Source organism: Eumetopias jubatus, unplaced genomic scaffold (assembly GCF_037043125.1).
Source record: "Eumetopias jubatus isolate StellerSeaLion01/CBP00866 unplaced genomic scaffold, mEumJub1_p1.0 scaffold_9, whole genome shotgun sequence".
Classification (NCBI taxonomy): domain Eukaryota; kingdom Metazoa; phylum Chordata; class Mammalia; order Carnivora; family Otariidae; genus Eumetopias; species Eumetopias jubatus.
Window position 1 is genome coordinate 119,886,258 of NW_028274815.1, and position 12,716 is coordinate 119,898,973.

The following is a 12,716-nucleotide window of genomic DNA, read 5'->3' on the forward strand; positions in this document are numbered from 1 at the left end:
TGAGCTAATCTAGAAATACTACAGGGGAGGGGGAGACTGGGGTTCTCAGAGACAGAGAGCTTTGAGAGGGGGAGATAGGGGAATCCCTTTCTTTTCCTTTCCTCCCGTTTCTCCCTACCCCTAGCCCCACCGCAGTCACAGCCGCCAGTCCTCCTCCACCTAGGCCAGGTCGCATAGCTGCTGTTTACTGCTCAGGCTCAAGCGGAGTCCCGGTGGGAGCCCAGCTGGGAACACAGGCAGGGGCCCACACCGAGAGGTGGACCCTCAGGGAGACACAACTACAAAAGGGCTCACACAGGCAAAAACGCAGGCAGCGCATTCGGGAACACTTAACCACACAATCGAACACACAAGCTCTGCGAACGCACAGGCTCACAGGCGCACGAAACCACACATATACAGAACAAACACGGTTACCAAATCTCACCCTCGGAATCCGCTCAGATTCGGCCCGTAGCAGTATCTGATAAGGTATCGGTCTTTGTCTCGGGGTCGCTCTCTTACTCGCGCGCGCACACACGCACCCCACTCAACAGAAAGGGTCTAGGTTTTCACCACCGCGGCGAGCGCACTGCGCACCTCCGCGCCCGGGGCCCGCGGCGAGCCCTGCTTTCCTACCGGCGGGATACCGGCTGCGCCCCTCTGCGGCGTGGACATTCGCAGACCCGCCACGAGGCTGTCGAGAGAGGCCCTCACGAAGTCCTGCCTCCTTCCAGACTCCCAAACGAAAAGAAAGTGAAAGGCCAACCTTTCGCCTCCATTCTGCATACATCTGGAGGCCGGTCGGTGGCGAGCGAGCCGCAGAAGCGCTTTCATCGCGGCGTCCCTAGACGGGCTGAGACAGCCCCGTGACCCAGGCGGGCTGAGCATTCTTGAGAGCGGTCCAGGACGGACACTTCTGCCTCCGAGGGGGGCTTGCGGCCAGGTCTCAGTGTGAGTAATGGGTACAGATCGACGCCCAGACGGTCCGCGCCGCCGGAGACAGGTAACTGTCCTGCCGCCTTTCTGGACCTCCAGACCAGTCCTTGGCCAGAGGCTCTGGGGCCGAAAGGCTCCCGGGCTCTGGAGGGGGTAGTCGCGGCCGCGGGACCGCGAGCATCAGCACGCTCCGGCCCCCTCCCTCCCTGCAGCGGCGAGGTGGGAAGGGCTAGGATCCGAGCTTAGCACCTCCCCCAGAAATGCAGCACTCCAGCCCCCACCGTGCCCTCCGCGCCCCCTCCCGTGTGCGCTCCCTCTCGGTGCCACCCGGCGGGCGCCCTTCCCCGGCCCCCACCTCAATTCTCCCGAGTCCCTTCGCGCCCCTTGTCTCTTCTCGCTGCCCTCCTCCCCCCGCCCCTCGCCTCCGGGTGTTTCCCCTTCCCCAACTCCCGCCCCCCGCCTGATTCCGAGGGGCGGGAGCGCAGTGGGTTGCGCACGGGTGGGGGCGCCGCACCAGCCTCGCGTAGCAGCTCTGACGCCGCCGCCGCCGCCGCCGCCGCCGCCGCCCTCCGCAGCCCAGCGCGCGCCCCGCGGCAGCTCCGCAGTGCACTCGCCGCCGCGGCTCCGCCAGTCCCGCTGCCCGCCCGCAGGGTGGGCTCCAAGCGAGCCTCAGACGCCCCCCGAGGGGGTCATGAGACAGAGCGCCCTGGGGCGCCTCGGGGAAAGCGAGCGAAGATAGCGGCCTCGCGCCCCCCTGGCCCTCGCCGCCTTGCCGCGCATCCCCCGCGTCCCCGGCCCCTTCTGTCCTTTCCACGGACCCCGCCGCCGCCATGGCCACCCTTCTCCGCAGCAAGCTGTCCAACGTGGCCACAACCGTGTCCAACAAGTCCCAGGCCAAGGTGAGCGGCATGTTCGCCAGGATGGGTTTTCAGGCGGCCACCGACGAGGAAGCGGTGGGTTTTGCTCACTGCGACGACCTCGACTTTGAGCACCGTCAGGGCCTGCAGATGGACATCCTGAAAACAGAGGGTGAGCCCTGCGGGGACGAGGGCGCCGAACCGCCCGTCGAGGGAGACATCCATTACCAGCGCGGCGGTGGCGCGCCCCTGCCGCCCTCGGGCTCCAAGGACCAGAATGTGGGGGCTGGTGGCGAATTCGGGGGCCACGACAAACCCAAGATCACCGCGTGGGAGGCGGGCTGGAACGTGACCAACGCTATCCAGGTGAGCGCGGGATTCCCTGCTCTGCCTGCCCCTACTCTCCACCTCCTCCAGCTCTGGAGCACCAGGCTCTACCCCCGTCCGAGTCCCCGGGCGATCTCAGCGGAGAGATCCCCTCCGGTACTCAGGATCTCACCTTCCTCCATCCCTCCCAGCCCTGTGTGTGTGGGGGGGGGGCAGGGGGGGGAAATCTACAACCCTACAAGAGGGGTCTCCCGCCCTGATCCGCACTCCCTCCAGCGGCCCCAGGCGCAAGACTGCTAGGCTGAGGTTTGGTCCGAGGCACTTGCCCTGAGACCCTGCAAACCGGAGGGAAACGGGAGAGGGGAGCGGGGCGGGGTGAGGGAGAAAGAAAATCAGGATTGGAGAGAACGGTGTCGCCTGGGACTCCGGAATGGATTCACAGCTGCATGTTCAGGAAAGGAGGGAAATTGCTGAGCTGGGAGTCTCCTCCCCTGACACAGGCACAAGACACACTTGCTCACATCCACCCTCCCTCACGAACAAACGCCGCACAGGTGCACACATATGCATCTATATATAGACCGCAAGACTATCCTCAAACGCACCTTTCTACCCCCCCACACAAGCACATACCTGTATATACCAAACACACACGAACCTTGAACATGCACATGCACACAAGCACAGATTCTTGCAAACAGGATCCAGCCCACTTTCTCAGGTACCGCCCTATTAGGGACATTCAGGTGTACACAAACATAAGCACATGCATGTTGTGCCTGCACAAGCACAATTAGTCTGTGGTACCTCAGTGCTCCCTGTGCACAGACTCACCCCTTTCGCCCGAAATCCCGGCTACATGGCAAAGAGGCGACCAGCTTCTCCGCGTGTCACTCTGGAGAAGCAGCCTCCGGATGCTCTGAACAGTCTCTGGTCTCCAGGCCTGCCACCCCTTCACCCTACTTGAAGCTCCCCATTCCCCACCAGGCGGCGCCGGACTCCGCGGGGAGCGGGTTTGGAATCAGCACAACGACCCCAGGAGCTGGCGAAGGCGGGCAGGCGGCGGCTTGAGGGGAGGACGAGGTCTCAGCCGAAGGAGCCCCCGGGCCCTGTGGCTTGGTCCCTCTGGCGTCCCCCGGAGCGCATGGTCGTTGGGGCGCACAACATGGATGTCCTGGGAGCGGAAGGCCAAAGCGGGGTTGCTTCGGGGACCCAGGCTGCGCAGGGCCCTGCACACTAAGTGGTCCGATTCGAGGCGCCTCCCTCTCCCGGGCCCTGCGAGGCGGCGGTGCAGAACCACGGGCAAGGGACCGCGACCGCCTCCTTGTCACCCGCGCCTTCGCCAGGGGCGTCTTTGAAGGCCCCGTTCTGTAGGCCCGGAAGGAGGCCAGGGAGGGAGCCTGGAGGCCTGGAGGCCTCGGGAACCCTGGATTTCGTTAGCTTCTCTTCCCTTTGTAGATCCTAAACCCTCCTTGCACGGTCCGCCCGCCGGAGTCTGCAGCTTGAGTCCCTGATTTATATTCTCACCCGCTTGCGCTTTCCCCCAGAGGCCCCTTATCCTGCTTGCCTCTACCACTCTCAGCCCCTTCCTTAGGCCCCAGCCTCTCCCACCCTACTGAAGCCTTGCCTTAGGATTCTCACTCCGCGCGCCTCTGGCCTCCCCCCTCCCCCCCTCCCCCCAAAGCCTTTGGGAGCATCCCTCACATTCCCTCCGTTCTTGCCTCCCTCTGCTTCGCGTTCCTGCACCCTCAGCCCCTCTTCCGTCCTACCCTAGCTCTTTCCCCTCCCATTGCCGCGTTCGTGTTCCCTTCTGCAGTCGGCCATAGGCCCTCAGTAGCTCCCCTGTACCCCATTCCAGTCACACCTTGAATCCCGTGCCCCCTCTTCCTAATGGCTCAGGCCTAGCTCTACCTTTCTCAGCGCCCTTTTCTGGCCACGACTCCTCCAGCCCCTTCTCCATATACCATTCCCTCCTTGTGTCTTGACCCCACACTCAGCCTCCTCCGCACCTCCCAGCCGTAGGCGTACCTTTCCCTCTCAGTTGCGGCCTTGAAAACCTCCCTCTCCACCTCTGGCTGACTCCCCCAGTAGGCCTCGGTGCACTCCCATTCCAGAGCCTACTCTTAACCTCTCCTCCGGGTGGCTCAAGTCCTGGTCTCACTCCACTTAGCGCCCCCTTGCGGCTACAGCCTTAAGCCACGCCCCCCAGGTACGCCCCCAGGTCCCCTCTGGCGACGCTGCGGCCGCTGAGCCCCCGGGTCTGGTTGCCTTTCCGCTTCGCAGGGCATGTTCGTGCTGGGCCTGCCCTACGCCATCCTGCATGGCGGCTACCTGGGGTTGTTCCTCATCATCTTCGCCGCCGTGGTGTGCTGCTACACCGGCAAGATCCTCATCGCCTGCCTGTACGAGGAGAACGAGGACGGCGAGGTCGTGCGGGTGCGGGACTCGTATGTAGCCATAGCCAACGCGTGCTGCGCCCCGCGCTTCCCCACGCTGGGAGGCCGCGTGGTGAACGTAGCGCAGATCATCGAGCTGGTGATGACTTGCATCCTGTACGTGGTGGTCAGCGGCAACCTCATGTACAACAGCTTCCCAGGGCTGCCCGTGTCGCAGAAGTCCTGGTCCATTATCGCCACTGCCGTGCTGCTGCCCTGCGCCTTCCTTAAGAACCTCAAGGCGGTGTCCAAGTTCAGCCTGCTGTGCACTTTGGCTCACTTCGTCATCAACATCCTGGTCATCGCCTACTGCCTCTCGCGGGCGCGCGACTGGGCCTGGGAGAAGGTCAAGTTCTATATCGACGTCAAGAAGTTTCCCATCTCCATTGGCATCATCGTGTTCAGCTACACGTCCCAGATCTTCTTGCCTTCGCTGGAGGGCAACATGCAGCAGCCCAGCGAGTTCCACTGCATGATGAACTGGACGCACATCGCCGCCTGCGTGCTCAAAGGCCTCTTCGCGCTGGTCGCCTACCTCACCTGGGCCGACGAGACCAAGGAGGTCATCACGGACAACCTGCCTGGTTCCATCCGTGCCGTGGTAAACATCTTCCTGGTGGCCAAAGCGCTGCTGTCCTACCCGCTGCCCTTCTTCGCTGCTGTCGAGGTGCTGGAGAAGTCGCTCTTCCAGGAAGGCAGCCGCGCGTTCTTCCCCGGCTGCTACGGCGGCGACGGGCGCCTCAAATCGTGGGGGCTGACGCTGCGCTGTGCGCTCGTGGTCTTCACGCTGCTCATGGCCATCTACGTGCCGCACTTCGCGCTGCTCATGGGCCTCACCGGCAGTCTCACGGGCGCCGGCCTCTGCTTCCTGCTGCCCAGCCTCTTCCACCTGCGCCTGCTCTGGCGCAAGCTGCTGTGGCACCAAGTCTTCTTCGATGTCGCCATCTTCGTCATCGGCGGCATCTGCAGTGTGTCCGGCTTCGTGCACTCGCTGGAGGGCCTCATCGAGGCCTACCGAACCAACGCGGAGGACTAGGGCGCCAGGGCTCCGGTTCTCCCGCGTTCTTCCCACCCTCCCCACCCACCCCCACCGGCCCTGTGCGCCCTGCCGCCCTGCTTGGGAAGCCAAGCTTTAAACATCTCTGGTTCCTAGTTTCTGATTATCGGGGGTGGGGGGTGGGGTGGGAGGGGATAGGAATCCACAATCCATCGCGTCTGCGTTTCTGTTGTCCTTTCTTTTCCACAACACCCTAGTTTCTGGGGAAGCGGGGCGAATTTGTGGGCCGGGCTCTCTGTCCTTCCCGGAGGGACCCCGACTCTTTGGTCCCTGTCACCGAGGCAGGTGGGAAGGGAGGGAGAGGGGGCGCAGCTCGCAGGCGCAGAAACTTGACCTTGGGGGGGGGGACATTTCACAGCCATCCAGTGCTCGGAATCTGCAGCGTCCAGCCATTTCCAGCAAGAGCGCTTCCCATTCCAGAGACGTTTCAACCCTGCAGAGGGAAAGGCTGGCCGGGAAATCCGTTTCGGGTGGGCGATTTCCTTCGGCGAAGCGGGGAAGCGAGAAGCCGAGGCAGGGCCGGCTTGCCTAACGGTTTTCAGGAATCCAAACTCATCTTGTGCAATTTATCAGGTTGTGGAACTGTTCTACTGTGCGTGTGGTGTGCTCGTGGTGAATAAGATGAAATGTATATCAGAAAAAAAAATCTATCTCTAATTTAGAGTGCGGTACATCATTATATCCGCAAATAAAGAAGAAACAAAGGCGCCCGCGCCTCCTGTCAGTTCTGCATTTTTGTGCCCAGGGCCGGGGATGGGGGAGTGGGGTGGGGGGGAGAGGTCGACGGGGTTGGGGGGAGGGAGGATCCCAAAGCGTTGGATCGCAGGGGATCCGGCTCTGGCCAGGCCTGGTGAAGCAGGTGTGGGTGGAGGAGCACCTGTAGTTCAAGGGTCCTGGGAGAGCCATGGGGAATGAGGAGGATGGTCTGCAGTAAGAGGAGGCCCTCCAGGTGTTTGCGGGAGGCAGGGAAGGAGCATGCCCAGCTCCCCGCGGTTTCAATGTGGCCTCCGCGCCGCCACCAACAGGATAATATTTGTTCTGAATCCCTCCTGGGAGTTGGATCCATCTGAGAATTCTGGGGACTCTCTCAACCTCCAATCCTGGGGGGAAAGAAAAAGACAATAAACAAGGGCATGCAGAAATCCACACTTGGCTGTGGACTGTGAAGAGAACTATAAAGGAAATCAACAGCAGGTTGTGTATTTCCCCGGGGCTCCCAGGGCCAGGGGCCAACCTGGTCTCCCAGGCATCTCTCACCCAGGAGAACCCCGCTCAAGTCCAAGCTGAGGTTTATACGGCCACAGTGAAGAAATCTGGCTGTTTAGAATCAACAGCCTGAGCAATTTGTGTCCCAATCTCCCCTCTTCTTGAACAGCCTGTTTAAGATTTTTTTTTTTTAATTAACCTAGAGGATCCAGTCCTTTTTTGGTGCAGATCCGACTCCAGGGTGCCAATCCCAGACCCGTTGGAGAAGGTCATAGTCAGACTTAATAGATGCGGTTGAGGAAGGCAGGAAGGCCAGGCCATTCCTAGGGTCCTCACAGGAGACAAACCATGTGGGAGGTTTTTGGTCTCCACCACCAAGGTAGAGGACTAGTTTGGAGCAGTTTCTCTAGATGTGATCTGTGCACAAGGAAGAACTGCGAGAATGCCCAAGAACAATGTCCATTCTCCCCACTCTCTGCAACGGTTGTGGGTGCCCATGCGTGCCATGCATAGGAGATATAAAGATCTGCGTGTGGGGTGGGGGGAAGGCTACCTCTGTGTCTTGTGAGAGCCTTGATGAATGTGTGTGTGTGTGTGTACGCGCACACACACAGAGCATCTTTGTGGGCATACCTGCGACAGAGGTGACCCCTCACCACCTTGGTTCTGCAGCCATGGAGCGGAAGAAGGTTAAGATCTGGTCCTCTCTGCTGCCCAAGATTCTGACAATTTAAACGGACCATTTGAGAGGTCCAGATGTCAAACACCTAATCCCCCTTTGTCACAATTGTCTCTCGTCCAGGATCCGGAGCTGGCCAAAGAATCCTCACTTTCCAGCTTCCCTAGGCTTTCTGATGTCTCCCAGGCCTGGAAGCTGACCCTCCCCCTGCCCTGCTTGCCACTTCTCCTGGGTCAGTCTACCTGTCCACCGGTCCACCGACCCTGGGATGTGCTCTGAGTCTCAGGGCAGTCTGTAGTCTTCAGAAAAAGCCCCGACTGCTGCAGTGGAAGGCAAAGTGGGGGCATCACGTGCACCAGCTCCATCCTTCCCATCTTTAGAAGGACAAATGAGACAGCAGGCAGGTCTGGACGCAGTGGCTGCCACCTCCGCGGACTTGCCTAGATCCACTCCCCTCAGTCCTGCTCCGGGCTTTATGCTCAGCTTGCAGGAGCCCTGGTCACCCGGTCGGGTCCTGAGGGTGATGGAGCAGGAGAGCCAGCCTTCTAGGCGCACCCTCATAGGTAGGACATCCATTTCAGACTCATATTCAGGCTGCCGGGAGAAATAGGGAGCAGGTAGCTGGGACCCATCTCCACGCCGCCCCTGCCCCTAACACACCAATGTGCATGGATATAAGTTGAAAGGAAGCACTCCAGTCGTGCTTCGGGTCCACAGCGAGGGCACTGTCTGAGTCTGAGGGAGGTGTTAGGCCTGGCCTAATGAATCTTCCCTGGGGGTCGAACTGAGGAAGGGGTGGGGGAATCCACCTCTGCACCCCCCAGTGTGCCCATCTGTACCCAGCAGGTCTTAGCATGTTTCCTGATAAGCGGTCCCCTCCGGCGTCCACGGCAGGCAGCCGTGGGTCGGTGTACCTGGCTCAATGCCTTGGGGCCCTGGCCTGGAACCAAGACCCTTGCCCCGTCCCCCACCGGAACCCAGGAGTCGCCGCCACCTGTTCCCGAGACAGCCCTGTCTCGTCCCCCAGCAGTGAGAACGCAAGCTGCCAGCCCTCAAAGAAAGCTCTCCACTTTTAGAATTTGGATAAACTCTTTCCTGCAGATCCCAGATTTCTAAATGCTTCTTCCCTTCCTGCCATTCTCCCCACCCCCCCCCAGTTGATAATCACCGTTTAGTGCTTAATTTTCACGTCCTCCATATTTCAAAATGGGCTTTTGATCGTTTTCCCCTGAAATACAGAAAGATGCTCTGTTGTGGAATTAAATGACATGTCTTACCCCAGGGACTGATCTGTTCCTGCCTTAGGAACTTGGGAGGGAAGGAGGGAGCCAAAGAGGCTCATAAGGACCAGTCAAGAAGTTCAGAGGATCCTTGACTTTCTGTTGGTGGGGATGAAGGATCTCAAGGTCAAGGGCCAGAGAGAGGCTTCAGTCAAAGAGGCGGCAGACCAGCTACAGGGCTTAGTCCTCACTGCCAGTGAGGGTGTGATGGAAAACCCAGACCTGGACATCCAGGGATTCAGGAGAGGGAGCTGGTTTGACCTCAGAAAGCCAGCCTTGGGTGTCCTTCTCACTGTTTTTTATTTCTTTCCTTTTCAACCTTAAGAAAAATTTCAAGCATACAGAAAAGGTAAACAAATTCTACACTGACAGCCCACATACCCACCACCTAGACTGAACAATTAACATTTTTACAATGCTGAAATAGCTATTCCATATCTATCCATCTATTCATCTAGCAATCCACCTTTTAAAAAAATGCATTTCAAAGATGCAGACATCAGTGTATTTCCCTATTGCTGAAGCATGCAGGATCAGTAACAGTGACATTCAGAGAGTATAGACCAGTAGCAGCACTACGCTCAACCATACTGAGTCTGAAGCAAAAGAAAGTATCAGCAATGATCCGGTCTTGATTTCAAATTTTATTATTTTGTTCATGTTATTTTGAACATTATAGTTCAGTTTTGAATTTTGACCTTGAAAATAGTTTATCAAATATCTTATGGAATTCTTTTGCACCTTCTTAAATTTTGCTCTCCTAACAAATGCTTCACTTGCCTCATGCTAATCTCAGTGAGATAGGGGCTTGGGAGATGAGCTCTACTTCCTAGAGGTTTGGATTGAGTCTGTTCGAGAGCCCGGCTGTGACTGATCTCACAGTGATGCTGTGGGTGCCATCTCTGCCAGTTGTGGGGGCCAGGAGGGACCAGGAGAGGAGAGGCCTCTAGCCAGAAACACCCAGCTGGATGGTCCAGGAGTGCTGAGGGCCAAGCTCAAGGCAAGTGGGCGGGTGGGGGGGTTGGGGTGGGGGAGAAGATTTACACTTCCAGCAGCTCCCAACAACACTCTGTGGGTGGGATGGAAACAGGGTGTACAGATGTAATTAGTTAAGGTCATACTGAAGTGGGACGGGACCTTAATCCAATATGATTGGTGTCCTTATAAAAAGAGGAAAAGAGATACACATACAGGAAAAATGCCACGTGACAGTGGAGGCAGAGAGGGGAGTGATGTGTGTATAAGCAACACCAAAATATAAGATAAAGGCATGGAACAAATTCTCCCTTAGAGTCTCCAGAGAGAGCATGGCTCTGCCAACACCTTGATTTGGGACTTCTGGCGTCCGGAACTATGAGAGAATAAAATTCTGTTGTTTTCAGCCATTCTAGCTAGTGGTACTTTATCATGTCAGCCCTAGGAAACTAATACAGTAGGCTTCTGTCTATTTTCTTCTAGTCATTTCCATGGGCAAATAATCACAACCATAGATTTGACTAGTGCTATGTTGTGCAACAGAGTAACCACTAGCTACATATGGTTATTTAAATATAAATGTAAGTTAAAATTAAGTAAAAGAAAAAAAATCTGCTCCTCAGTTGCACTACTCACATGTGGCTCAGGCATTAGACATTGCAGACTATAGGACATTTCCATCATGGCAGATAGTACTATTGGACAGCATTGGTCTAGTGTAGCTGTCAATGTTCTCCTGCAATAATGCTGCATGGCAACCCAGAATTTCAGCAGATTATAAGGACAAACAATTTTCTTGTTGTTATTGTTCATGGGTCCACAGGGCAGGTCAACTTTAGGTTGAAGGTCAGCTGGACTTGGTTCCCGGCTGCAGTTTGTGTTCTTGTCTGCTCCAGGGGTCTTCCATCCTCTTTAGACTCAGGGCATGTTCTTCTTATTAACAGCAGGAGTGCAAGAGGGCAGTCTAAACCACAAAGCACATTTTAAGTCTTTGCTCAGATCACATTTGGTTATCCTTGGCTAAATGCAAGCCACATGGCCAAGCCCAGTATCAACGTCTGCAGTGAGAGGCCCTACAAAGTTACGGGGCAGATGGTATGGATTATAATCCTATTATTGTATGGGAGTGAAGAACTGGTATCAAGAATCCAGTCTACCTTACTTATACACAGTGTTTTTTTTTTTTTCCTGGAAAAGTAATAGATTCACACAGCTAAAAATGTTTTAAAATATGCAGTGAAAAAGTTTCCCACACCTGATCCTCCCACCTTGACTCCTCCCTTTACAAGTAAACTCATATTAGTTTCCTCTCTATCTGTATGAAAATACAAGCGAAACCATATGTATTTGTTCCCTCTCTTTCGTAAAGGGAGTTCACTATGCACTGTACTGCCTTCACTCATTCCTTTTAAAAATAAATCTTGAGGGGCACCTGGGTGGCTCAGGCGTTAAGCGTCTGCCTTCGACTCAGGTCATGGTCCCAGGGTCCTGGGATCGCGCCCCGCATCGGGCTCCCTGCTCGGCGGGAAGCCCGCTTCTCCCTCTCCCACTCCCTCTGCTTGTGTTCCCTCTCTCACTGTGTGTCTCTCTCTGTCAAGTAAATAAATAAAATCTTTAGAAAAAAAGGAGTTTTTAAAAATAAATAAAAAATAAAAATAAATCTTGAAGATTTGTCCATGTTAGCATACATAAATGTAGTTCTTAAACTTACTTACGTTCATTTATATTTACTGTCTCTGTGTTCTGCTTATTCCTGCTTTCTCAGCTCAAGGATGGGTACTTTCACATATCTGAGACAATGGGTTTGTGTTGGAAGGCAACACACTTAATCTGATTTTGCCACTAGGCTGGTTCTCAATCTGGCCTAGAGGTGTTCACAGAAATTTTGAGAAAGGCTTATGGTCTTATCTCTTGCTAGAAGTGTTTATTCAGAGCCATCTATTATAATTAACTTGCTTTTTTCTCTCAAATTTACATGTTCCAGAACTGGAAGTGTAGAGTGCAGCTGCCCTAAACCTTTGTATCCCCCTAGCTGGGGGAAATCGGGTAGGGGAGAGCTTGCCTAATCCTTTTAGAGCTAAAACTGGGAGGGACGGGTGTCACATTATCTCCGCTCCTACCCCCATGGGCCAGAATTTAGTCATATACTCATACTAGATGACCTTGCGTGGGAGTTATACCACTAAAAGGAAGAGAGAATATACATATTGAGGATCAATTAGTCCTTTTCTCAGTCTTTGACGTCTCAGTGAGAGGGCGTAGTCCGTGGGAGTTAATAAATAAATAATAATTATTTAATAATAAATGTATTAAGACACTTTATTGTATTACAAAATATTACACACAGGCAAGTGCACAAATCCTAAGTGGACAGTTTGATGAATTTTCACAAAGTGAAAGTGCGTAGCAAGATCTCTGGTCAAGAAATTGATCGCTGTCAATAGCCCAGAGTTTGAATTTCCCTGACTGCCCGGCTAAGGGCGTCAAAACCCTGTGGAGGAGGAGCCAAGGGCGGTTGAAGGTGAGCTACCCAAAAAACGGGGTGTGGCCGGGCGAAAAGGCGGGCCCGGCGTAGTTTCGCGCCCCGTTCTGGAGGCCGGGAAGGGGCGGAGCCTGATGGTGTTACGATACAGGGGCGGGGCTTACTGGCCGACATCCCGGGGGGAGCGAAGGGGCGTGGCCAGATCGGATGGTGGGGCGAGGTTAAGCAAAGGCGGGACTTCGAGGCTAGCATGGGCGGGGCCTAGTGATCTCAAAGGCGGCCTGGGTCGCTAGGGGCGAGTCAAGCGAAAAGGGTGGCCAGGCGTAGCGAGGGGAGGAGGCTTTGGGGGTCTTTCGTCACATACGAGGCGGAGTCTCCTGCCGATGGTGCGGGTGCTACGGTGGGGGGCAGGGATTGGCGCCCTCTGGGCGGGCGCTGCGGCGAGGGGCGGGGTTAGCGCCGTCTGGGCGGACGCTGCGGCGAGGGGCGGGCACAGCGTA

At 56.1% G+C, this 12,716-nt stretch overlaps 1 protein-coding gene across 1 annotated transcript; it reads left to right on the forward strand.

Moving 5' to 3' along the window:
* Positions 1-894: 894 nt before the first annotated feature.
* Positions 895-5,573, forward strand: SLC32A1 (solute carrier family 32 member 1). Its single transcript, XM_028121850.2, has 3 exons — positions 895-986; positions 1,736-2,141; positions 4,386-5,573. Exons 2-3 carry the CDS (start codon positions 1,749-1,751, stop codon positions 5,571-5,573), a joined length of 1,581 nt encoding a protein of 526 aa, XP_027977651.1. The 5' UTR covers positions 895-986; positions 1,736-1,748.
* The last annotated feature ends 7,143 nt before the right edge of the window (positions 5,574-12,716 follow it).

Excerpts from the sequence above, each read along its gene's own strand:
- SLC32A1 (XM_028121850.2), top strand. The coding sequence starts at position 1,749 with ATGGCCACCCTTCTCCGCAGCAAGCTGTCCAACGTGGCCACAACCGTG. Across the intron at positions 2,142-4,385 it reads ACGTGACCAACGCTATCCAG|GGCATGTTCGTGCTGGGCCT; the intron begins GTGAGCGCGGGA and ends TCCGCTTCGCAG.